This window comes from Triturus cristatus, chromosome 2_2 (genome assembly GCF_964204655.1).
Source record: "Triturus cristatus chromosome 2_2, aTriCri1.1, whole genome shotgun sequence".
Classification (NCBI taxonomy): domain Eukaryota; kingdom Metazoa; phylum Chordata; class Amphibia; order Caudata; family Salamandridae; genus Triturus; species Triturus cristatus.
The window spans coordinates 504,369,087-504,396,467 of record NC_140582.1 but is presented as its reverse complement, the minus strand read 5'-3'; the positions used below and the strand labels follow the sequence as shown (position 1 = coordinate 504,396,467).

The 27,381-nt window shown below is 42.6% G+C and overlaps 1 protein-coding gene and 1 long non-coding RNA gene across 3 annotated transcripts in view; one reads left to right on the top strand and one right to left on the bottom strand.

Annotated features, from left to right (window-relative positions):
• Positions 1-4,980: 4,980 nt before the first annotated feature.
• ZNF827 (zinc finger protein 827) overlaps positions 4,981-27,381 on the top strand; it is a 581,455-nt gene continuing 559,054 nt past the window's right edge. For both annotated transcript variants that reach the window (XM_085641623.1, XM_085641624.1), the window contains exon 1: positions 4,981-5,542. In XM_085641623.1, coding sequence (XP_085497749.1) covers positions 5,500-5,542 — 43 coding nt within the window. In that variant the 5' untranslated portion in view covers positions 4,981-5,499. The remainder of the gene's footprint in view (positions 5,543-27,381) is intronic.
• The window catches only part of LOC146862428 (uncharacterized), a 109,603-nt gene continuing 105,574 nt past the window's right edge, over positions 23,353-27,381 (bottom strand). Inside the window, exon 4 of the long non-coding RNA XR_014978443.1 lies at positions 23,353-26,642. This is a non-coding gene — a long non-coding RNA (uncharacterized LOC146862428). The remainder of the gene's footprint in view (positions 26,643-27,381) is intronic.

The following is a 27,381-nucleotide window of genomic DNA, read 5'->3' as shown; positions in this document are numbered from 1 at the left end:
GCCCGCAATCCACTGCTCATGACGTCACATATTACATCACTCATGACATGGTCAGTGGCATCACTGATGACATCATCCTTGTGATAAAGTGGCGGTCGCGCGAGTTATAGTTATCTGAACTAACTATAACGGGGGAATTTCATTGGTTTTTTACGAGAGAAATGTCCAGCTAACTATAACGTGTGTGAAACCTATGTTTTTTTCAGTGAATTTGCAAGGTATTTTAAATGCTAATTCCTAACTATAACGTGTGTGAAACCTATGGTTTTTTCAGTGAATTTGCAAGGTTTTTTAAAAGCTAATTTCTATATATAACGTGTGTGAAACCTATGATTTTTTCTGTGTTTTTGCATGGTTTTTTGAATTCTAATTCCTAACTATAATGTGTGTGATACCTACGGTTTTTTCATTGAATTTGTTTGTTTTTTTACATAATTTTTTTTCTTTTTTTTTTTTCCTTTAAACACTATTCTACCTATGTATATATCCATGGTTTTAATGCATTCTTCAATATAGAAAGATTCACCTTTTTCAAATAAATGGTTAGATATAGTTGTATAACATAGTTAATATCTTCAACAAACCTTTATCTTTTTTTTTTTTTTTTTTTAGCGTGCGCGTACGGTAAGCTTACCGTAAGCGCACGCTTTGCTTTATTTACGGTGAGCGTACGTAATATTTATACTCCGTGTGCGCATGCTTACGCAATTTGCGTACGCGTCCATAATTCCTACGCGACGCATAAGCGCATGCTTCATACGCTCACGCGCGCACGCACGTTACGCGGAAGTGTACGAACGTGCCTATAATGCGCATGCGCGCGTGCGTACTTTTACCGTACGCGTTCGGTAAGCTTAACGTGCGCGTACGGTTGGTCATGTGATCAAGAAACAACACTTTTGATTGGTTTAAACTACTTTCAGTTCCAGAATCTTCCTACACCACACCCATTCCCCTCATTACTGCTTGTGATTCTCTAGGAGAAGGAGCTGAATTGTCTTTGGGATACAATGGCAGAGCAGCAGACCTCTTCTGAGAGTGAGCAGGGCAGCAGCATCATCAGACAGAGAAGGAGGAAACAAAAGAATTATTTTGTTTGGGAGTATTTCACTTTTCCAGAGGGGCAGAAAAAGGTAAATGCTCCATTAGTCACCTGCTCACTTTGTGAGCGTGTCTTATCTAGAAGTAACCCAAGGAAGAAGTATTCCTTTGGTAATCACACTATGGTGAGACACATTAGGGATGTACATCCCAGGACTTTTGCTCGACATACTGAAGCAAACCCTTCAGTAAGTCACCCGAGCACACCCGCAGAAGCTCAGCCGAGTACATCTTCGGCAGCTCAGCCGAGCCCTTCCACTGCGGTGGGAGCATCACCCTCTTCTGCTTCTCTGGAAACGAACCCTCGATTTCAGAGGGTACAAATGAGGTGCACCAGATGTTATGGTCTAATTGTTCATGGGGAGACCAGTGTTTCCCTAATAAACAATAAGATAGACCAGCACATCTGTGGTCCTTGTTAATATTCCCATTCTTTCTTTCCTCTGTCCCTGTATTAACACAACGGCTCTTTTAAGAGCCAACCTTACCTCACAACTTTTTTTTAAAAAATGTAATTCATTTTTTTAATTATTTTTTTTACCGTACGCGTACGGTACGCGCATTGTTTTTTTTTTTTAGAGAACAAAAAAAAATGTTTACACCCTACAAGGTCCTTGAGGGAGTACAACGGAAATGAGAAAAGCAGATAAGAGGAGTAGTGAAAAAAAGGGAGCATGAAACTAAATGTGTGATAAATACAGAAATTTCACACTTACCTGACCAACAAAATAACTTATTTATTAATAAAACCATCATATTTATAAAAAAAAAGCTGACCCTTTCCTACAAATGCCATTCGTATAGAACCGGACCAACACAAATAAAATCTCTGACAACAATTCCTGTGTGCACACAGACTCATGGTTTGATTCTAGGCACAAAACAGTATTCCTCAGTGATACCAGTACACCTTAACTTATGATGAAAACATACTCCATAATATTTTACAAGTTCAAGACAGTTAAATATCTCCCAAACCACAACATGTAAAACATAACTTTTAAAGAATCACCACAATTCTAATATTTATATCAAAAATCACCACATACATCCCCTCTCAAACTCATATCTCACCTTTAAAATTAGTTAGTTGAGAAACAAATGTGGCACTCAAACAGCAGATTATCAGAGTCAGAATCTCAGAGCTGTACACCTCTCTCCTCCCACCAGAACCAGTAAATGGCAATGTTTCCCTCACTTTTTTCACACATATACATGTTAATTACAAATCTCAGTGCTTCCAACATTTTTTCAAATGAAATCACACATTTCTATTGGTTGAAAACTGCAACCCCTTTCCAAATGAACCCTTCCCCCAACTTGACTTCTGCCTGCTACCATAGCAACAGCTCATGGAACACTGGTGTGAGCAGAGAGGTCAGAAGTTCAGCACACAATGTTTCTATTCCAAACAGCAAGAGTGCTTCACCTGTCAAACCTAACAGCAAATCCAAATTAATCATCTGAGGGAACACAATTTTTTGAACCAATACAAAACATGCTTCTAAAAATGTACACATACAGCCTAGTTTTAACTGTAAAATGGTTTGAATCAGCCAATGAGTTCTTTTTATTTAAAAAAATATGTATGCCTCCATTTTACAACTGTCTTTCATTTCATATTGCCATTCTACTGAAAGACACCTCCTGAGTGCATCCAGATCCCCTTGAAAGATGTTCACAGTGTGGATTGTAGGTCACAGCTATGTCTTCTGGAGTGAAAAGTATGCAGAAAAAAGAGGTATGGTGAGAGACCTTGCTTTGCCAAATGTATACATTAAATGGATTGGTCAGAGAGGGTTAAAGTGGCACCAATTAATGCCTTTGGTGAAAACCTTTCTACATCTCCCACAGCCTAACCTTATTATTGTGCACTGTGGTGGAAATGACCTAGGCACTTTAACTGGGGTAGGTCTGGAAATGCTTGTTAGGGACACCTTTGTGCAATTGATGTCGCTTTTTCCTCAATCTGCCTTTGTATATTCTAATATATGCCAAAGGCAAAAGTGGAACTGGTCCAACCAATTTTGTCCACAGATTGACAAAGCAAGAAAGCACGTCAACAAATCTATTTCTGCTTTCCTCAGAGACTATGGTATGGGTTCTATATATAACAACAACTTGCGTTACAACATGCAAGGCATTTATAGAGGAGACGGTGTACATTTCACTGATGAAGGCAACAGAGTCTTCCTCTTGAACTTTAGACTCTGTATAGGTACCACAAAAAAAACACTTCATTAACACAACGGCTCTTTTTAGAGCCCCCTAATATCTAAACACTTAAATTTGATATTTACTTCTATTTTTTTTATTGTTTTTTTTCTGCTTACCGTACGCGCACCCCGCGATTTAAAAAAAATAAAATTTAATGTATTTTTCATACTTTTGGGACCTTCTTGGACCCCCTGACAAACGCTAGGGGGTCTGCAACTCTCTTCGTTGCCCCCTTTTCATGTTCTCCTCCTTTGTTTATCAGTGTGAGACACACAAAATGGCAGCCGACACTTCCTGATTTCGACCGATTCGAATGTTTACAGTCATGTAACCACCAATCAGAATTAAGCTCGCGCACGGAATCATACGGTAAGCTTACCGTACGCGCTCGGAGCGCGCTTATAGATATATATATTGTTTTAAATGCTATTTTCTCAGGAAATACTGAACAGATTTACACCAGACCTGCAAAAGGCACATCCCTGACCTAAGGACTACCTCTCTGCCAAATTTTAAGTAATTCTGTTCAGCCATTCGGGCTGTAGCTTGGACTAAAGGTCCTATGGAAAAATGCATGGGGAAAACACGTTTTGGGACCCCCCCTTTTTCTCAGCCCCCGCTTGACGAATCCCCCCCCGAGACTTTCAGGGTAGGAGCGGAGAGGAGCGCCCCACCTATTTTGAAAATTTCACTAGGATTCGTCAATCGGCGCCAAAGTTATTCAAAATAGAATGTTGCGGATTTCCTATGGAAACACGGTCCTAACAATAACTATCTACTGGCGACCGCCAGTAGATAATATATATATATATATATATGATACGCATTCCTTGCGCTGACTCCCAGTCATCACCAATGTGAATTTCAAATACGGGTAGGAAAATCTCCACAGACAAATGTATTTTCTTTTATATTTTATTTTCCAAGTGCATATATATGTTTTTTTTTTTATTATTGCTACTTGTTTGCCGCCCTTTGTCAGGCATTCTAAATTTGAATCCTGCTCCCATGGAGACCAATTGCAGGAATTCGGCAATGTCATTGTTCAATGCATTTAACATTTCCAAAAGTTGCAAACAAATTCCGGGTCACAATATCATTTTCAGGGCAACATGGGTCATGTTCAATGTCAACTGCACTGGGTAGCAAATCAAGAAGTCTGCCATTTACGAGAAACGAGTTAACAACTATGTAGCTCTTTTGCACAAAGGAAAGAGGCAGCATCAGGAAATGTGCAGTTTTAGATTTGCTACCTCTCAATTGCATCCTGGCAGCACTTGCCAAAGGAGTGAGATCTGGTGTGGGGGGCGGGGAAATTCCTTCATCAAGCATTCACTCGCATTTATAGTTTTTTCCTCACTACGTAGACTATGGAAATATGAAAACATAAAATAGGGAGAGTTGCTGAGTAGCCAGGAAGCCCGTGAACTAGGTCTTCTAGTGCCCCGTATAAGCAGATTTGATGTTAAAATGAATGTTTAAAAAACACCAAGTATCCATACATTTGAAATACACGGAAGAAAAACTTTTGCAAAGACTAGATATGATGGGGGGAAAAATTCAAGAGAGAAAAAACCTACTTGAAATAAATCAGTAATATAAAAAGACATCAACGCCCACATCCTGCTGCTGCTAGCAGAGACCTTGAACCCCCAGCGTCCCTGGGCAGTCTGAGGGCGGCGGTGTCAGGTCCACCTTGGGAGCTCGGGGGCACCTTAGCTCCTGGCTCTGTATGTGTGTCTGGGTTGCCTCTCTCGCTCTCTCTCTCTGCAGCCTGTGTCTGTGCAGGCTGCGCACACACACACACACCGCCTCTGCCCTTTGATCCCCTGCATTAGTGTTAGGGGCTGGGAAGGCACAGAGAGCAGCCATAGACACCGCGGCGATCGGCAGCTCTCTCCGGTACCCTATCGAGCCCGTGGCCAGGCACCGGGGGCGCACCGTCATGGGGGGGCACGGTCACGCGTGATAACACAGAGCCCCATCCAGAGGGATATTTACAACCGTGGGGGGACAGCCAGGTGCAGCCAGCAGGCTCCCCGGGAGAGCCCAGCAGGCAGAAGCGCGCACAGACCCAGCCCTCGCACGCACCCAGACCACGGGGGCGAGGGCGGAGGACAACAGGCTGCCCTCCCCGATCCCGCACCCGCTCCGGGTGGAGAATGTGAGAAAAGGGGTAAAATGCCCAGGAGGAAGCAGGAGCAGCCCCAGCGCCTGCCCACACGTAAGTGCCCTGCCTGTGTGCGTGTGTGTGTTGCCTGCCCGTGACTGCTCCCTGGCTGCGGCGCCAGTGTTTTCTGCATTAGTTTAGGGTTACAGAGGTGACGCTGACAAAGACACAGCCTGGGTTATTCCTCGCTTAGGTCTGAGTCAGGCAGCCATGTTGGTGATGATGAACAGCCGTGTGCCTTTTTTGTTGCCCCCTCACCCTGCCCCCATTCCTGCAGACACGCTTCTCTTCCTTTCTTTCCTGCCTACGGTTTCTTCCCTTTCTGCCCCCACCCCCTCTTTCCCCGGTCCTGAGGTGCGCATCACCCGCTCCCCGACAGTCACACCCCGGTTAAAGGTTGCGGCCGTAGCCCCGGCGACGGCCCCGGGGAGGGAGCACGAGCCAGGGGGCGAGCAGGGCAGCGCGCTGGCAACGGAGAAGAGGAGGCAGACGGCAGGCGAGGAGCGGAACTGCCAGCAGGGAGACAGGGGCACAAGAGTGACATTTAATCCCGGAAAGGGAGGGAGGCAGGCGGCCGGGGCTGGGTGCAGGGTCAGGCGGATCAGGCTGCGCTCAGCTCGCAGCCTGGAGAGGGCGGCCGGAGCAGCAGCAGGCACCGGCAGCCCTTCTCCAGCCCTGCTGCAACAACACAACTTTTTTTTCTTCCTGTACTCCCCTCCCTTCGTTTTTATCTCCCACCCCCTTTTCCTCCCTTGCAAAAAGCAAATGAGATGCGGGGGCAACTGAGGGTAGGACGGGTTGGTGTGCACAGGTTTTGTGCCCCCACCAGGCTACTGTCACCTCCCCCCACCCATGGTGTTGCTCTCTTCTGTGTATTTTTGCCCCCTCCGCCCCTTCCAGTTCAGCAGAGGTCTGTGTGCAGCTCGGTCACCTGAAGTTCACCCGGGGGTTAGGGCGCTTTTATTTTCTCTTCCCCCCCCAGTCTTTCTTGCTGCAGACGGACGACGATCGATATCGACTTTACCATAAATACATTTATATGTTTGGAAGGGGAGGAGGTAGGGCGAAGGGCGAGGACTGATGGTCTGCTCTCCACCCCAAGTCCTAGGGCACTGTCAGTCTGACAGATTAGCAAATGCAGACACGGGAAGACATGGCACTTTCAGCTCTGGCAATTATTTCTTTCCCCCTTCTCTCTCCCCCGCTCCTTCCTCCTACGTTTCACCCGACGCACAGAGCATAGGTTGTCTTCTGTGTATGCCCTTTCGCCTTCTGTCCGCTAGAGGTTCCATTAAAAAAAAAAAAATGAAATAAAAACTCTGCTTTCAACATGCGTTTTTCAGCCATGGGGGTCAATAAAGAACATGACACCTAGCTCGGTGCTGTACCGCAGCCCCTGCTTGTTTAGAAATGAAAACGAAGGCGGCGTTTTTTTTCCTTTCTCATTTGACCTTTTCTTTCAAAATATTTGCCTTGGCTTTATTGCCAGATTAAAACGGCATTAACTTTGGAGAGAGCACTTTTTTTTCTGTCACGCTCACCCAATCCGGGAGCAACAACTGTCGAGCAGAGATGGGGAGAGAGACCTTCCCCCTTGACCCGCGGATCCAGAGACAGCTGCGCTTGACCTTGGCACTGACCCGCCGCTGCGACCCCTGTGTCTGTCTGACAGCATATCCTGTCTCCATTTTAGCTCGGGGTTAGTTTCGCCTGCCGATGCACTTGGCTGCAGAACCAAGCTGAGTTTGTGCTGCTTTCCGTTTGTACACCTTTCTGTGTCTCTCTTTCCATCAGGTAAAACGCATACAAACATTAAAGTTGTAATTGCACATATTATGTTCTGCTCTTTAGGCTGCCTAACATGAGAAACAAACACATACGAATTACATCAATATTTATTATGTATTTCAGAAAATTTTAAATACATTATTGCTCCACGACGTTTAAAATAACAACTCACAGGCGCATAGATTTGGTTGGAATTACCAGTCGTCCCCCCCCCCTCTGAAATGGGTTTATATTCAGTTTCTTTATTTTGCCAGGAGTATAATATTGTAGTATTGATTAGATGGGGCAGCAGAGCTTTTTCTATCGCTGCTCCACTTTTATGGAACACTCTCCCTTTGGAGATTAAGTCCCAACCTTCTATGGCTCTTTTTAGGAAGGCACTTAAGACTTGGTGTTTTACAAAGGCCTACCAATAAGTTCCCTCATCTCTCATCCAGTTAGCTCTGTTTGGCTAGGCGCCTTGACGCCCATTTGGGCTTAGTAGCGCGGTATAAATCGGAATTCATTCATTCATTCATTATAATTCAGTCATATAAACACCCCTTAGTTGGTAAGCGGACGCAGGCTATATCCATGTGTGCTAAAAAGCCAGGACTGTCTGTAGGTCACACACATGGCCACCTTCTGACAGCCCATGCCATTTAGCCAACTTTATTCTGCATTTGTGTACTTGTATTCTTATGTCCTTACAGATATGGGGGTACCTATCCCAGCACGCGCTCGCAGAATAATTGATTTAAAAGTTAGAGCTGACAGAACGAGGCAGACCGGACTCGCTTAGCTACCCAGGTTTAATTTGACCACTAAACAGATGAGATTGTACTTGTAAAGTTGCTGAATACAAAGTTTTGTAAATATTGGCCATTGGCCTTCATGGGTGGTGAATGTATTACATTGGAATTCAATATTTGCCACCATAAAATGGAAGGTAAGGGGGGACTGAAAAGTGGTGCTTGTGGCCAGTGAAATAGAGATTGAATCGCAAAAAGTGATAGATGGAATCTCTTAAATTAATCTGAGACACTGTCATTTTGGCCCCACTCAAATAAATGCTTTGGTTTAGCTCATTTATACCTCTGTTTCACTGTGGACATAAACCAGACACATGCAAAGCAGTCTTGGACTGGCTGTAAAAGGATTAGTCCAGCCTGATTGGCTAGACTTAGACCCTTCTGAACGGCAACGGAAGCATCCCTGATGCGTTTCGGCCTTGTGAGGCCTCCAGGGTTTTGCGGAGCTTGCGTTCATACGACACAGAAAACACAGTACCCATGTGTGTGCATGCCCACAAATATCATTGATAGGCCTAATATTTATGATACTTTGCAGATAAATAAGGGCTTACTGACTCTTTGATCTTATTGATCAAGGGGCCTGATGCTGCTTGGGTAAATGGCATTTGTGACCCGAATCAGAAGTTTCAGCTGTGCCACCTGTGGTCGAAATGTGATTGCTTAAATGTGGTTGTTCGACCTCGCTTTTTATCAAGCATGACTGAGTCATAAACATCACAGCTGGCGAGTGTGATGAGAATAGATGTTTCCTACCCCTGCCTTCAAGACACCTCTGTTGGCTGGTGGGCTTTCAAATACACTGCTGTACTCTGACTGGATGAACCAATGGTGTGGTAGAATTCTTTGCTGGAGAGGTCAGGTTTCACCAAGTTTCCTCTAAGCTGCCTGTCATGAAACTCAACATAGGTGTAGGAATTAAGTGTAGTCCTTTCTCTTCAACCTTCCTCACAATCAAAACTACAGTTGTCTTGCAAGACTGAGAATATCAATTTTCTTTAGAGTATTGCATTCTTAAGCACATTAAATTGATTCTTTGTATTTAAATGCAAAAACAACAGTTGATAGACAGAATGCAGAACAATGTCATACATTCACCCCAGTACAGAGATCTGGGCCTGAATCCATCATTTTTTTGCTCACCATGCCATTTCAGTTTGAACCCAGCCATATGCAAATCAGTCTTGACCCTGTGCCTCATGGGAAAAGTCCAGCCCGAACTGCCAAGCCAGGTCCTCCCTGGACTGGAAACAAGCATCCTAGGACCGGTTTCGGGTTTTCACCCCTCTTCAGCCAGGATAGCTTGATTCCAGTGGCATGGAGAGCACGGGACCCGTGTCTGGGCATACTCGTCCCACTGTCTTTTGCTTCCTCGCCCTAAGTGTGCCGGCTATGCCCAGACGTGGGTCCTGGGCTCACTGTGCCACAGGATTCAAGCTAGCCTGGCTGAAGAGGGGTGAAACCCCAAAACTGGTCCTAGGATGCTTGTTTCCGGTCCAGGGAAGACCTGGCTTAGCAGTTCAGGCTGTACTGTTCCCATGAGGCACAGGGTCAAGATTGATTTGCATATGGCTAGGTCTAAACTGGGGTGGCATGGTGAGCAAAAGAATGATGGATTTAACCCAGATCTCTTGACTGGGGGTGAATGTTTTGATTTGTTCAGCATTCCGTCCATCAAATGTGTGTCTTTTGCTTCCTCGCCCTAAGTGCGCCGGGTATGCCCAGACGTGGGTCCCGGGTTCACTGTGCCACTGGATTCAAGCTATCCTGGCTGAAGAGGGGTGAAACCCTGAAACTGGTCCTAGGATGCTTGTTTCCAGTCCAGGGAGGACCTGACTTAGCAGTTCGGGCTGGACTGTTCCCATGAGGCACAGGGTCAAGTCTGATTTGGATATGGCCAGGTCTAAACTGGGGTGGCATGGTGAGCAAAAGAATGATGGATTTAACCCAGATCTCTTGACTGGGGGTGAATGTGTTCTGCATTCCGTCCATCAAATGTGTGTCGTTTGCTTCCTCGCCCTCTTTGTATTTAAATTTCTGTTCTTTAATACATATATTTGAAAAAAGTCTCAGACACATTTAGAAGATGTCTTTAATGTACTGTAAGTAGATTATTTATGGTAAAATAAATTTTGAAAGTTCAAGATAAATTACAGTCTTTAAAGATAGAGCACCTGATTCACGATTTTGGTGTAACTTGAGTCCTACAAGAGTAAGTCTCACCGACTCATGGCAAAGTCTTTTTTTAATCATGCCCAGTGTTTCTAGCATACATGCAGTTTCTTTGAGAACCTGTTTTATAGAAAAAGGCAGCCTTTTGGAACCAAAGACCCCAAACAAAAAGAAGCTGTTCAACGTCTCTGTGGAGGAGAATCAAGAAAGTGGTTCACAGTTCTGACAGTGCCCAGACTCTATAGGATTTTTTTTTTAAAAAGGCTGACAATAATTCCCTATTTCAGTTAGTTGAAAGGAATATGGATTCTAGTTCAGTTAAGAATAAATATCAGAAATAATGTGATCCAGGGACTTTACCTTGCCTCTTGTCCTGCAGTCAACATCTGAAAGTGTGTGACTTTCAGGCAGCTGCCCAGGAGTCTGAAGAATGGTTATCTCAGGAATCTCTGACCCTTGTGCACCCGCAAGAGCTGTGTCTACCTTAATTTGCCTGCATGAATGTTTGGGCACTGAGATGTTACATAGTTCTACAATTTTAATTCCTTCCGCTCATGTTTTACTATGTAAGGATCATTCTACATCAATGTAGATTACACCAATGTTCAGTTAGATCTGCTACTTAGAAGAGACTTTATATATTTGATTTATATTCTGCTTTTATATGAAGCATAGTTAATACAGTACAATAAAAAAGTTCAGAAGCACTGATGAATGACCTTAAATTGGAAGGAACCGGGTATATATATATCATTTTGCTAACTGGAGTGATAGGATATGAAAAAAAGAATTTAATTTGAGAGCTATTTTGAACTACATATGTGTAGGTAAAAGATGACATATTGGAAGGGCAGTCCACAGTGTCGGAGCCTGGAGAGAAAATTACCTAAACCTACTTGGTGCATAGAGGAGTGATGAACTTGAAACCCAAGAGATACAAAGTAAAGAGCTTGATCGGGTTGGTAGACAGAATATAGGAGCAGAATTACTAGGCAGAACTAATTCTTGAAATCATTGATGACTATGACTAGGAAGTGAAATTGCATATGATAACAAATTGTGAACACTTACAAATGATCAAGATAGGATGAAATCAGCCACCATAGTAGTTATCCGCAAACCCGGTAAAACAGAGGACGAGTGCGCATCGTACCGACCCATTTCCCTGATCACAGTCGAGGCCAAAATTCTGGCCAAATTGCTGGCCAATCGTCTGCTTCCATATCTAACTGCACTGATCCACCCGGACCAGTCGGGATTCATGCCAGGCCGTAATTCTGCACGTAATTTGCGCCGTGTTCACGGGGCACTGGGCCGTGCTGCAACACTCCAAGAAGAAGCACTTTTGCTCGTGCTTGATGCCAAAAGGGTGTTTGATACGGTGGCGTGGGAGTATCTCTTCGCTGTCCTGGCCCGTGTGGGGTTGGGTCCCCGGCTGATAGGGTGGATCCGACTGCTATATAACATGCCCACGGCCCATGTATCAGTTAACAACCACCGTTCGAGCTCCTTCTCCCTATGCCGTGGCACGAGACAGGGCTGTCCACTGTCGCCGCTTCTTTTTGCCTTGGCACTTGAGCCACTCGCGGTCTGGATCTGGAGTGACCCTGAAATCAGGGGCCTTAAATGGACAGCAGATCATGAAGACCGTATTTCTTTCTATGCGGACGACATTTTGTTGTACCTGGTTCCCCGGCGCGCTCGGTCCGTCGGGTACTTCATATTTTTGGGGCCCACTCTGGGTACCAGATCAACTGGTCCAAATCCCAGATGTACCCCCTCTGGGGTGACCCGCCACATAGTCCTAGGGGGTATAACATTCCGGTGGCATTACAGGGTTTCCAATACCTCGGCATCTTCATAACATCGGACCCATCCCTATTTCATGAGCGAAACCTAGTGGGCCCATTGCAGCGGTTCAGGGCAGATGTGGTCCATTGGAAGACATTGCCCCTCACACTCCTGGGCCGGGCAGCCCTTTTTAAGATGCTAGCCCTCCCCCGTTTTCTCTATGCCCTACAGAATACGCCCATCCCGATTCCAGAATCCTATTTTTTGAAGATTGAGGCAGCGCAGCGAGGCTTGTTATGGGATACTGGGCCGCCGCGTATCGCAATGCAAAAATTGACTATGGGCTGGTACGATGGTGGGATAGGATTGCCGGATTTACGCCTTTATTACCAGGCAGCACAATTGATCGCAGTCAACCAGTGGGTGTTCGGGTCTCATGATGATCCTAGCTTCCGCACTGACTGCTGGCTTTTGGGGAAGGGAGGTTATAACAGGGCATTGTACTCAAGCCCAAAAAATCTGGGCTTGACTGGCCCTACAGCCCGGACGGTGGAAACCTGGCACATGCTCCAGCGACGCATGGGTTGGTATGGGCGGCTGACTAAGGCCACCCTACTCTGGGAGCCTGATTGTCTGGGATGGCTGAGCACCTGCGCAGGTTTCGATAAATGGGACCTTATTGGTATCTCTACGGTGGGGGATGTATGGATTAAAGGCAAGAAGGCGTCATTCGCGGAGCTTCAGCTTAAATACCAGCTCGCACCCTCAGAGTATTATGGATATCTTCAAATTAGCCATGCTATCGAGGGCGCCCTTCCCGCCGGTGCACCCCTTCCAGACTCCTCTCCTTTGGAGGACAGGCTGTTGCTGGATCCAATGGACCGCAGGGCTATCTCCTTGACGTATAAGAAGTTAATTAATATTCGTATCGACCCAATGCGGAAATTACAGGCCAGGTGGGAGACGGATTTGGGAGAAATGGCTGACGAGGCCGGATTGAAGCGCTAGCTTCCCCTCAGGAGGTGGCAATACCGATGTGACTCCGCCTAGTTCAGCTCAAAGTTCTGCACCATGTGTATTTTGATGCAACACTGTTGTGTAAATTGGGAAGACGTCCAGACGCGCTCTGCCTACGACACTGTCACCAGACAGGTACATTTCTACATATTCTATGGGCTTGCCCCCTTATACAGCACTACTGGATAGAAGTCACCCAACAGATGGCGAGGTCCATAGGTAAGCCCATCGCCCCCTCTCCTCAGCTCTGCCTCCTTAATGTGTGGGAAGATACGGACCTCACCCAGGCGTAGCAGGAGTGGTCGGCGATGGGTTGGGCCATTGCTAAAAGGAATATTGCCCAGAAGTGGTGGGTAGCCACCATGCCGCCGCTGCGCGTTTGGGCCACTGATATGGATCTAGCTATGGTGGCGGAGAAAACGGTCTACAAGAGTCGAGGTTGCCCTAGGAAGTGGGACCACAGGTCGGGACGTTGGAATAAATATCGGGGGGACATCTGTATTTCTCATATGGTGGAACTTAGAAGGGAGAGACAGGCTATCCTGGAAAAAATGGGGGCAAGCGCGGTGACCTGAAATCTTAAGGCCACCAATCGTATACTGTATGCGGGGGGCCCCCTGATCCTAACATGTATATGTAACCACCTTTGTAATGCTTCACTGATTGGTCTGTTTCAATGCTTACTACCCTGGGTGTATCACTTGTCGTCTCCAATGCCCGAATGCATACTTTGCCTGTGTAGGTGCTAACTAAGTGTCATGACTGCTGCAATGTTGTGGATTTTGTTCTCAATAAAATTGTTATTTAAAAAAAAAAGATAGGATCAAATGTGGGAAGCATAAAGGAGACCATTTAAACAGCTACAAGAAAAACTGTTTGAATAGGCGTGGAGGTTAGAAGATCTAACTAAGTGAGGAATAAAAACTAAAGGTGGGGCAGAACTGGAAACTTTAATTACATATTTTTATTTCTAAAGATGCAGATGATTTGAAGAGTAGGAGGGCCGGTTTGTTTGTGTAAATTCACATTAATTAAATTGGACTTAAAGAATACATACAACAATACAAGCAATGTAGAATATTTTCCAAGGGAGGTGTGTGTTGATTTTAGAGCCAAGAGTAACATGGTCTTTCTTTTGGAAAAGGTATTTTGAAGAAAGCCTTTCATGTCTCTTCTGAAGATAGGCTAGTAAAGAGCGTAGTGTGTATTTCAGAAGGAAGGAGAGAAAGCACAGAAACATTTGAGTATTATTTTGGTAACTATGTGCATAAGGGCCCAAATAATTGATAGTAGGAGTGAGAGGAATTTTGTGTGTATGTAAAGAAAAGTGATCTAGGCGGAGGTTTGATTTTTGGGGGCTGACTAAAACCCTTTCAATAAAGAATGCCTTCTTGGAATGATATTGTTGCTAGTATTTATCTTAAAGTTTTGTTTGGAAAAAATAGAAGCACAAGTTATATGATAACATCTGATTTTCAATAATGTCTAGACTCTTATGACTGAGTCTCTAAAATGCCGATCTTTCAATGCCTAGATGTATATTTCATAATGTGTCTGTTCTTTCTTCTTATTTGAATGGTTTGTGTTAATATTATGTTGATGTGGTTTGTTAGTCTGTTTTGTTAGTCCCTCTTGTTCCTCCAGGCCCTGATATGTGGAAATCTATATTTAGTTATAATTAATGTTTGATTTTCCCCTTTGCACATGTTGTAGTGCATTATTGGAGGTGTGGTATTTCAGAAGTCTATAATGATTACATTTATTATGCATTCTGTTTTCTTTCTTTTATTTAATTTTATGAAAATAGTATTACTGGTGAATATCCTTGTATGTACCTAAATTAAAATATATTAATAAAAAAGAAAGCAAGAAGGGAGTTGTACCTGGGAACGGAGGTTCTGGAACATGTTATAGAAGGGGAGCTACAGATGAAAGTGGGCGCGTCAGTTGAGAAGAAAAGTGTGAGAACTCCGGTAGGGTAGAAATTGAAATGAGACGAGCACTGGATACCTCAAGTGGGGATACGGAAGAACTTTGTGATAAACAGTGTAAAAAGCAGTTCATGGTTACTTAAAAACAAGATAGAGGGTACCTTAGGGTTTTTAGCTTCGGTAATAGAAATCTATTGAAGTGCTGTTTGAGTTGAATGACCTGAGTACTGATTTCGAGCATTAAGCCATATAGAGCATTGTGAATCTACATTTCTCTCAGTTAGTTTGTATTGACAAGAGAGTATAGAAATAGTGTGAGAGATGAAACAGGGATGTCCCAGGATACATATTGGTTTTTTTTAATAGTAGAATCACACTAGCATATTTGATTTCCTATACACAAAGACAGATTTGTTTAAGAAACATACAAGATAGAGCACAAGAAGAGGACATACATAATTGATAAGATGTAACGACACTGGTTCAGATATACGAGGCGTGAAACTTGTATTAGGAATCAATAGCATGAGAAGTCAAATGGGTATTTCATGAAACATTGAACACAGCAATACAGGCACCAGTATTACAAAATTGTGCACACCACTGAAGCATTACTAATTTGCAAGATCTGAAGGTTAGTGAATATTGTTAAATTGGTGAACATCTGAGAAACCATCTTGCAAATGAGTGTGACAGGAGACCAATGATCTGCCAAGCATTTCATTGAGTATAGATTGTACACCAATAACATTTAAACGAACAGTTAATCTCCTAGAAAGTCATCTAAAGGCTTTCAACATCGAGGAAATCTTGTTTTTTTTTGCTTGTTGGTTGGTCTTTCAGAACTCTTCTCATTGTGATCAAATTGCAGTCAAGGAAATGCTAACAGTACAATTCATACATTCATCATTCAATTTTACGTGTTAGAGCAAGTTGTTTTAAATAATACCAAATTAAAAACATATTCTTTAACAGTAACCACTGGGTGATTCGGCAAACCCTTGTAATGTATAGAACCATATTCACAGCAAACATAGCACAAACACCCCAGAGCCCATCCCCCGTAGAGCTTAAATTAACTGAGGAAATTCACCTTTTAAATTGATAACTAGACTGTTGAATATCAGTCATACCAGCTAGCATGACGGGGTAACATCATCAAATACTCAACTAAAGGGGGTTCTGGAATCAACTGTAATTAGTATAACACCTGCACTCGCCTTTAAATAGTTTCACTCCAGGTTTATTAGAATTGATCTTTGCTGAAGACTAGATAACTAAGCCAACTGTGGCACAATTGAACCAACAGTATGCTAACTGGGTTGCTTCATTAGGCTATGCTGCACTAACTTTAATGAAAATGTAACTCCACTTTAAGTAGGAATTCGTCTTTTGAATGTTTTCACATTCATATTATTTCAATTTAATGAACTTTCTTCAAAACCAGTATGAGTTTTTCACAGATCTTGATTTCTTTCCGCTGTATGCAGTTCACCCAAGTCATGTTTCCTCAGGGGCATTACAAACCTGCCAGCTAATAAAAGAAATATAAATTTACCAACAAAAAGCGTTCCTCTTATCGATAAACTTTAAAAGCAAACATGAAGCATGTCAAATAAATACATATTTCTGGCATATAGTCTCTCTATCCAAAATTAGTTATCATTCTTAGAGTTTAAAACATTCTTTTTGGATTTCCATGTGGATGCTGAACACTCTAAGCTGGTAACTGGAGGTTCATGCCATATGACTTTACTATGTCCTATTCAGATTATTATAAATTTCCATTGTAATTTAGCTAACGAATGTTGGGTATTCTTGTTTTTTGTTAAGATCCAGACACTGTGTTCATTTTGTCTATCCAAAACGCATCTTTTCTGAGTTTAATTGTTTAAATATTCTGTTAATTGCCCATGTAGTGTCTAGTGAGTACTGAATACACATTCTTTGTTCTAATACTACTTTTACTTTTTTCCTCATAAAATTCTCAGTTTTCTGTTGGTTTCCTGATATCTAGGGGCCTACATGGGCATGTAATTGAATAAACACATCAATCACTCTCACATGGAGCAAATTATTTTAATTTGATTGAGTTTTCCTGTATGTGGATTGTAAATGAATTCAGATTTGAAGACCTTATTACAATTGTTGTGGCTAAAGCATTGAAATTATACTAATTTCTGGGTAGAGAGAACTTTTTTAATACATTGTTTAATTCCACAGATGATACATATTAACAAAGAATGGTTTATTAGTAAATAAATCCTCTATCACAGGGTCTTTTTGACGGAGGGCCCAGTGTTTATGACATGTTTGATTTTATGGAACTGGGAGGGCAATTTAGAAAAAAATACCAGACCATCTATTGAATTATTTTCCCCTTTATTACTTTCTAAAGGTCATTCCTTTTGACCATTGTCATCTTAGCCTTTGCATGTCTGGTGTAATCATTAGACTATCCTCTGTTAATTAATTTGTTAAATATTTCATCCCTCTCAAGAGAATAATCCTCGTTCTTTGAAACAACAGCTTTAACTCGAATGAGTTGAGTCAGGGAGGAGCCTTTTAAATATGGGTAGATGAAAAGTTGCAGAATAAAGCATGTTGTTCCTATCTGTTTTCTTCTTGTGTTAAGAAGTAGTAAGCACTTTATCATCTGAACTATTACTCCAAGGACATTAGTATTACAGTAGCTGATAGTCAAAGTGAATTTAATCGTGTCATGATAACAGTTAATTTTGTTGATGTTATCAATTAGATTTTCTTCTATAATTGACCGGAAAATACAAGCGTTGTCAATAAACCATGGCCATAGCATTTTGTGCTTTCCACTCCCTTCACAGCAAAGCATTTATCATCTCAAAATGGTGCATCAAAAAATTTGCATACAGTGGGATTACATTGGGCACCATCAATGTTCCTGTCAATTTTAGGAAATATTAATCCTTTCACCGTAAGTAGTTTTATCTCATAATTCCATGCATAAGCTGTAAAACGCCAATGTAAGTGTCACCTTCTAACTTTTTATCAAGTATAACCAGTTGTATGTCACTAAAAATTCCGAAGTCATTTACCAACCCACCAATGAGACTAATCATTGTTTGTATTGACTCTGTAATTCAGCCTTAGAACATGTATATCAATACTTTTCTACAGCCATGGGTGCTTAATATGTCAATTCTACCTGGGGGTTTACTACACATTTTTACTACACATTTTGTAGAAAAATTATAGAATTTTCATCTCTTTTACAAGATGTATGCCTTTGTACCTGTGCTGAAATGCTATGATCCCAAGTGATGAGAGTCTTGAAACACTTTTTTGGATTATCTTGTTTCAGAAAATTCTGTGTATTTTCCATGATGTATCTATAATTATTGTTAGACCAGTTGGCTATATTTTCTAAAATTCCGCTATGGGTTTGTATTTAGTTGCAAATCAGTTGCGGTGTGTGAGGGTGGGCTCTAACTTGGTAATTTGGACCCAATGGTTTGATACTCATATCCACTCTACCATGAGCCCACTGACAATCATGCAAAGGATACTTTTGCCGATCAGCAGTAGACCTGAGGGAAGGAGAATGGACAAGAGAGAGCGACTAGATATCCTCTGCTGGGATGGAAACTTGCACTCTATTGTGTATTGTTGTGTGTCTTGCCATAAGTCTGAGTATCTGGTACTCCAGTTTCAGGGGGGGGGGGAGGGGGGGGTGTCCCTGCAAATAATTCGCAACTAATCTTGGACCTGTCCTGGACTTAAAGATGTGCAGCAAGCGAGCCCTCAGTGATGACAGAAGGACTCACGCGTAATATGAGGGAGACCGCATTCCATCTTTTGTAGCTATTCCAGTGTGATCAGGGCTTTTACCCGTGTCACATAAATGATAACCTACTGGTCCATTCACACAAAGTTCTACTGTTAACTGTGATCCCGCAATCCTAGCACCGAGACTCTATGCTCATGGATGTGTGCATATATGCTAGTGAGGTGAGGTACACACTGTATGAGTGCCGTAGTGAACCAAAGTGAACCAGATATGTGGGTTTAATTTTGGAAATCAGTGACCTGTTCATATTCACAATATGAAGTGAGCTTCTTCACTAGACATTGAAAGTGAATTGCTGACATTCTTGAGACTGGAGGATCTTGCCAACTACCGCTTTAGTCAATACACTTTGGCCTCGTTAATTTACTAAATTGTCTTGCTTTTTTCCTACATAACAATAAGCGACAGACTAATATCTTTAATTATCCAGACCAAATTTTCCATTATCAATAACAGTGTTCACAAATAACTATGTCATTGTAATGCCTTGATAAAGGTCAGTGCATGGATGAATCCTGTTAGCTTTTTTCTTTTGATTAATTACTTGCCTTGATTCAAGAATCTAGATTCTATGAACTCTATATGGCTTGAATACATATTATTTAAGCTGCAGTCCTATTAAACATGGGTCTTGATTCAATCAACTAGGCTCTTTGTTTTTATAAATGTAGATCTAGATTCAGTTAACTCCTCTCTATGAACTCTATTGCTTTAATTGTTGGATTAATGACTTATGCACTACTTTACAAAATACAGTTGTACTAAAATCTGTCTATTCAATTGAAATCCTAGACAGTTATTAAAATTTGCGCATGTACTTCTTTTTTGATCCTTTTTATGACAATTGTTATAATTCTGATATTACTGAATTCAGACTTTCTTGGTGTGCCACCAACCTTGTGATACTGTTTACAAACCTTCACTAGGGTGGTTTAACATTTCTCCTAGGTTGCAAGGAATATTGTTTTGTGAGTGTCCATTTCCAGTATGCTCACTGCTTAAGCACACTCTTGTCATTACTTTATGATGTGTGATTTATGTTGGCATACTGCTACTGTTGTAATAGTCGCTACATCGACACATATAGCTGCCTACAAAACTACTACATCTACGCACTGCTACATTGACAAAACAACATTAACGATGATCAAGGTAAGAGGGTTAGGGTAAGAGCCAGGCGAAAGGTACCGTTTAGATTAAGCTGTAGTTTAGATTAGGATTAGGTTTTTGCCTAAGGCTGATATTAAGTTTACAGTGGAGTGAGTGCTTGAATTAGGGTTAGTATTCAGGTATGTAATTAGGTTATGTGTTAAGTAACCTGTAAGGTTAGGATGAGACATAGGGTAGGTTGATTGAATGATTTGAGCTCAATATGTGGTTATTTGGGTTCATGTGTTAGCGTACCCCAGGTGCGCTGGCACAGTACCACATAATTGTTTGTCCTATGACCAGAGACAATTGTTCCTCAATTTTGTGTACTGCTTTGTATGTCTTCTTTGTATTGAAAAAACGGAGAATCAAGAAATAGTCAAATCAAATGTTTATTGTTCAAACTCATACAAACACCTCCATTCCAAATTGATATGGAAATGACAATCTTTTGTGTGATGTACTTCAGATTTTTGCCGACACTATTTTTGCTGGCTGCAGAACTATGTGCACTTTACCCCTACTAACCATACTCCTAATTGGCATATGTCACTTAACTATAAGTACTTTGTATATGGTACAAAATGTACACAGGGCCTGTAAGTTAAATGTGGCTAGTGGACTCTAGCATCCATTGTGCCACTCATTACAGTCACAGTACAAACATGACTGCAGTACTGCCATTTGTAGTCTGGCTGTTGCAGTTTAAAACTGCAAATTCAACCTGTCAAAGTAATCCCTTTTGAGAGATCAAACCTTTCCTTTTAAATACTTACACATGACCCTTAAGTAGGTCTTATTGCCCATAGGGTAGGATGCATGGTATTTAAAAAACAGGTCATGAAAAAGTTTAATGTTATAAGCATGTCCTTACAGAGAACAAGCCCCAAAAGCTATTTTCACTCTAGCAAGCCTAGCTGTTCCAATGGGTTACATTATTCCATTTAATAATGCTGACTTCTGTTAGTAAACAGCTGGAAATATAATTCAAATACTCTCTTTAATAGTTATCCATAATTCATGTAAATGGTAAAATTGAATTTTTAATAACTATTTAGAAAAAAGATAATTTTAGAAAGTTACCTTTTTACTTTCTGAGGACTCTGGAAACCCATTTGCATACACTTCAGCTGACATCTGGCAACTTAATAGCCCCCTTGATGAGGTGTAAAAACTGATCCTAGAGCAGGGCAAAGGCCTTGGTTGTGAGGAGGAGTTGTTGTTACCTTGACAGAATGGCCAATGGCATGTGCCCAGGAACGTAATTAACTTCAAAGACACCTCCCCTATCACAACAAATGTTCCCTGACATCTAGGCAGTGCCTGTCCTTTGTCCCCCTAGCTAGGCAGGCTCTAATCACTGTGACCATCCTTTTTGACATTACGGTGTCAAATCATTCTTGAGCATGAAAGCCTGCTTGACAGATCTTCTGGGTTTACATATAACACTCGGGTCACACTTTAAAGCAGGGAAACCAGGTGCTAAAACATTTTGTGTGCATCCACTGTCAGATTGTTGAAAAACACAGCTTTTTTTCTGCCTGACCTGTGTCTCTGGGTTTATTGGGAGTACCATGGCTGCTTCAAACTGGATGTGGTGTTAGATGCAAGAGGTTATTAGGATTACCATAGTACCCTCCCCACACTCACCCCCCAGAACCTAGAGCCCAAGGTTAGTGTGACCAAAGACTTTCATCATATTGACAATGTTCAAAGGTAGGGTAGGATTTAGAACAGAAACGTTTACCCCATTGGTTAGGGCATGACAACCGTCATTTCGACCCACTAGCTTGTGCAATGCACTAATGTGGCACCTGTAGGCAGCCCCTTTTAGAATACTACTGGATCTGTGGAAGATAATTATTCTTCTTGCGTTATTCCTACTTGCAACTTTAATAGTTCATGTCTCTGATTCTCCATACTGCATTTTTCTCATTTTATTTCTTAGATTTTACTCTATTTTTCCAACTCGGTTTGGGATTTTATTGTTTTTAATGTTGACGTTATTACTGTTTCGGTACTGCATAAATACTTTGCACATTGCCCTCTGACTTTGAGGGGTCACTCTGACAAGGATTGTGATCATTACTTAAGGTGGACACTTACCTCCCTCAATTGATACTTCAATTTCTTACAGATACATTAGAGATAAATGTGCCCAGTAATTACACCTGAATTTCACTTAAGTCACAATTACTTTTTTAAAACATTTTGTTGTTCAATTTCAAAGTTATACAGCTACACTCTACCATGCTATCTGCACTCAACATTCCTGTCGCTGATGCATTCTTTCTTAGGACTCTAACAAGTCGCTACATATGCATCGCTAAGCAGGAAAGTACGAAACTGTGCTCATTTGTTCTTCGGGCGGAAAGTTTCTAGTAAAAGTTCAGCATATTTATCTAATTGGTCATTGCAATACATTAGGTCCATCCGCCATTGACTGAGAGTGGGAGCCTGACGCGGGCCCCAATGTTTAGTCACCAGCTACTTGGCTAGCAATAGCACCAGAGCACTAAAATTCCAGTCCATATGGGGCATCGATTTAATTCAGCCAGAGAGCGCAATCTGGATTTCATTCAATATTGACATTTGTGATTTGATGCATGATGTTGTGCCAGAAGGACTGCCCTCCTTTGCATTCCCAAGCTAGGTGCAGGACACTGCCTCAGGAGCATCACACCTTTCACAGTTATGATCCGCTCACAGGCCCCCTTTTGTGCAGTGGCAATGGGGTGTAATATATACAATTTAGATATCTAAAGTATATTCACCGTATTCTTCTGCTGGGTAGAAGCTCACCTGTCTGGGACCAGCAGTATTCCCATGTGGCATCTGCCAGGGGTGCTGCCAGATATTTCTCTCTCCCACCTTTCTCTGACAAATGACCCATAAGGCTTCTGTTTTACAATTACTCCCTCATATTCTTTTGCTGGCTGCCTACAATACCGACCCCGGCCTCAGGAACTATTTTCCTGACATCTTTTGGAGAGGCACTTGCCCCCTTCTTTCTCGATTACCAACATTTAATTATTCTAGGCAGTTTCAATTATCATTTTAACAACTCACACAACCCAGAAGTGGCCAATTTCACAGATACTTGAAAAATAACAGGTCTCTCACAACTTATCTCTGTCCCCACCCATCTGCAAGGTTTTTTGTAGGAAAAAATTCAGACCGACCAGTGGGTGTTCACGCCTTCCTACTCCACTAACCTGATAGTCAAACTTCAGCTATACTGTACCACTGACGCTTCTCAGATCACTCTGACAGCGTTACAATTAACACCCTCCCGTCAATTGCGACCGGGCATCCTATCCTGTAAATCAGAAGCCTCTCGTGACCCTTGCCCACCGTCCATTCTACACACAGCCATAGACACAGTATGAATTATTATTATTTTTTTTTTAATTCTGTTTATTAAATTTTAAACAGCGCAGAGTTGTACAGAATATAGTGATCCTGGAGTAGGAGGGTAATAAACGTACACAAACCAGTATATGTTATAAATGTACATGAACATTGTTCTTCATTGTCCACTGTGGGGGAAAAGAGAGGACGGGGGCTTGGGGTGGGCAGGGAACATAGAAAGAATCGTTCGCTCAGTGGAATCATGTTACAATATTTATGGTTGAGGTGCCATTCAAAGGGCGGTAGCCAGAGGAGTGGGATGTGCAAAAGTCCCTTTCCACCTCCAGGTGGGCTGCATACTTCGGTGAATGCATACAGTACACACATGATGATAAAGTTCAATATTAGGAGCAGGGCATCCTCCATGTTTAAAAGGTAAGGTCGGTGTGTACAGGATATTCTGGGTTTCCTACCCCCCAAGCTAGTCTGGTAAGTAAGGATGTTCATGTGAAATAAGCTTTTATTCAATGGGATGGGTATGTTAACAATATAAAAACGTCGGGAGCATTGTCATTTTTGTTAAGCCCAATCCACCAGCCATCGACAGTGGCAGCTTCAGCCATCCATCAATTTGCCCATCCATCTGGGTTATGGAAGTCCCATAGCTGAGCATCTCGTTTTTATTGGTGCTAATTATCCTCATAGTGAGAGATCTGGAGGGGCCTCTCTCTAAAACACAGGCACACTGCACATAATATTGTGATAGTTTAGCTGCCAGTGGTTCTAGGGCCATTCTGAACAACAGCGGCAACTGAGGACATCCCTTCCTAGTTCTGCGAGCTATTTCTATTGATGAGGAGATTCTACCGTTCATACATAGCTTTGCAACCAGCTTGGTATATAATAGTTGAATGGTCGCCAAATATGATGTGGCATACCCATGTTCGGCAGGACTGTGAAAAAATATTCTCACTCCAGTGAGTCAAACGCTTTGGTGGCATTGGTCTCTTGAGTTGTCTGACGTAGTAGCTGCACAAACAGAGTGCATAAATTGTGAGTAGTTGATCATCCAGGAACAAATCCCGCCTGGTCGGATAGCACCAGCTTGGTCAGCAGCGGCATGGTATGCCCCAGCCAGTAACTTAGCATTGCAATTAATCAAGGCTTAAGAACGACAGTATTCACATCTGTCCAATATGGCTTCCCTAATTGTTGGAGGGAGGCATCCTTTATCTACATCTTCTTCATATACATCGAACAGTCGATGGGCCAGCAGGTCAGCATAGGTTTTTTCACAGCTCGGTGGAAAGGCCGACTGAGCCTGGAGCCTTCCATTAGGCAAGTGTAGATTGCAACTTAAATTCGATCTATAGTTATCAGGTCTGCCAGAAATTCCCTACGAGCAGTATTAAACTAAGCAATTGATGTCTGATAGGTAGTCATGTATATTACCGAGGTTGTAGAGCTTACAAGATGCACACAGCTTCCCATAATACTGTAGGAACTCATCAATGATAATCTCTCTGTCATTTCTTACTTCCCTAGAGTCAGCAGTAATTGAGGCAATGTTATTTCCCAGGTTTTTTTTAATATAGTTGCCAGAGTTTTCCTGGGTCGTCCCATCTCTCTATATGCTCTGACATTCGCGACTTTCCCTAAGTAGTTGGTCTTGCAGGTTCTCACCTCATGTATTCGGTAATGCTTTCTTTTATTCTGGCCCTAGTGGTGTTGCCAATCATGTGTAACAAGGTCGAATTCCAGCTGTTTAATGTTGTGTTCAAGGATTGACCGATGCTGCTGCAGTGCCGTGAGGACCCCATGTTGTTTGACTATGAAGTGACCTCTCTGCGCTACCTTGAATTCTTCCCATAGCGTGGCATGTTCCTTCACTGATCCTTGGTTAGTTTCAAAGTAAGTCTGTATTTCTGTACATGTTTCGTCTCTGAATCCTGCATTCAAAAAAACTTGCGGAGAGAGGCACTAGAATCTTTCGCCTCAGTGGGTGCCTGACAGTGCTAGTCTCAATAGTACTGGTGGATGGACTGAGAGTGTACGCGCTAAGCATTCTACATGGATGTGCTAGGTGCCTACTTCCCTAGCGGTGAGCCAATTGTCTAATCTGGGCCTCTTATTGTAGGCCCCTGCGTAACAGGTGCATACCCTGATGGCCATATGTATCAGCCCACAGACATCTAAAAGATTACAGTCCCTTATGAAGCCTTGTATTACTCTGGCAACCAAGGTATGTTGCCTCATTTCAGGCTGTGAACTGTCCATGCTCGGTTTCAGGGTTACATTGAAATTCCCTCCCCAGATTATGGATTTCCCTTTTAGCTCTTATATTTCTCCCTATACCTCAATGACGAATGTCTGGTCGTCCATGTGTAAGCCATAGGTATTAACCATAGTAACCTGGGTACCCTCCAGGACTCCCCGAATAATAATATATCGGCCATTAGGGTCATCTACTGAGTTGAGACTGAATGCGATGTACACCCTAATTAAAATGCCACACTCCTTACATATGATTAGTAGATGGATGTATAGGAAGGGCTGGTCCAGTGCATAAATATATTTTTTGTCGTTGAGGGGTGCAGTGTGTCTCTTATAAGTAGAGTATGTTGACATGGTGCCGTTGCGTGTAGGCTCTGACTTTTCTCTGGAGCTGATCAGCCCTCACACATTCCAATTTAGGAAAGTGATTACCTGTTTAGGAATCCATAGCAATTCAGATAAGCGATTGACTGCAAATGTTGGGTGGGTGTCTGTGTAGTGAGTTCTGTATTTATTCCAGCAGATGTTGTGTGGGTGTCTGTGTAGTGAGTTCTGTATTTATTCCAGCAGATGTTGTAACTGTGAGTGCCTACCCTCCTAGGTCAACGATACACAATTATGTTGCAGTCGTCCCTTCCCCCTCCACCTCCACCCAACACCAGCCCCTTGAACTTGCTGGCGAAATGCAGCATGCCTTCCAGTTGCCCTCCCACCACTTACTTCATTATACAACTTTCTTAATATTCTCAAAAACTCTTCAACAACCAAATTAAAAACCCTGGAGTTTACCGTATGGGGGAAGCCAAACTTGTTATAGAGACAGTTATAGTAGTGGGAGTGACCGGGAGGAATGTGCATCTTGAGTTTGGAAATATGATGCTGAGACTCTGCACGACGACTGCTCAGCAATGCCCGCCCCAGATACACCAGCCTATGAGACAGCCACCGTTCATTCCGGTGTTGCGATTGGTAGTCGTTCGTCTGCCAGTTGCCTTCACCTTTTTCAGAAATGCCATAGCCTGTTGAGGATCTTTGAAGATCAGCTGTTTGATGCGATGCGTGATCTGCAATAAAAAAACAACAACTTTCTGTTCATTAACAACAACACAGTCATCACATTACTGGTATTACAGTATATTGCAATTGGTGAGAATTTAGCAATCAGTGTCTATCTCTTCCCTTGTAGACAGTTGAATGCAGTATTCTCAACAACCTGGATCACAAAGTGTTCCCCCTTAGTATTGAATTTTGTGTAGTATTTCTAGGGGGGTGCATGGGCTTCCCCTATACTGATTCCATTTCCCCCAGAACCTCTCCCACTTTTGGGGGCATCCTCTACTTTCATACTATGTTTTTTCGGCTACCATGCATTGGTCCAAATCTCTTTTCCAGCATTCTAGGGTAAAGGCAAGGATTGCCCTCCAAGGTTGCGCTATGATGAGTTTGGCTACCATCATACCCAGAGTAACCCATGTTTGCTCAGCTCTCGTCAAGTCTATGGCCTCCCAAACATTAGGAAGACACCATTTAGCCGAAGAGGACATGGACACTCCCAAAAATTATGCAAGTTATCACTGCCCTCCAGAAGGCCTGGACCACAGGGCTACCCCAGAGGATGTGGAAGAATGTACCCACTTGTCCACACTTACTGAGACAGTCTGCATCTGGTTGCCTACCATTTTTACCAGTATGGTTCGGGAGACCTAGACCCTGTGAAGTATTTTTATTTTCACTAAGCAGAAACGTAGCCAGATAGCAACCACTTGTGGCGATGCTAAGGCCTCCGACCAATCCTCCTCCTGC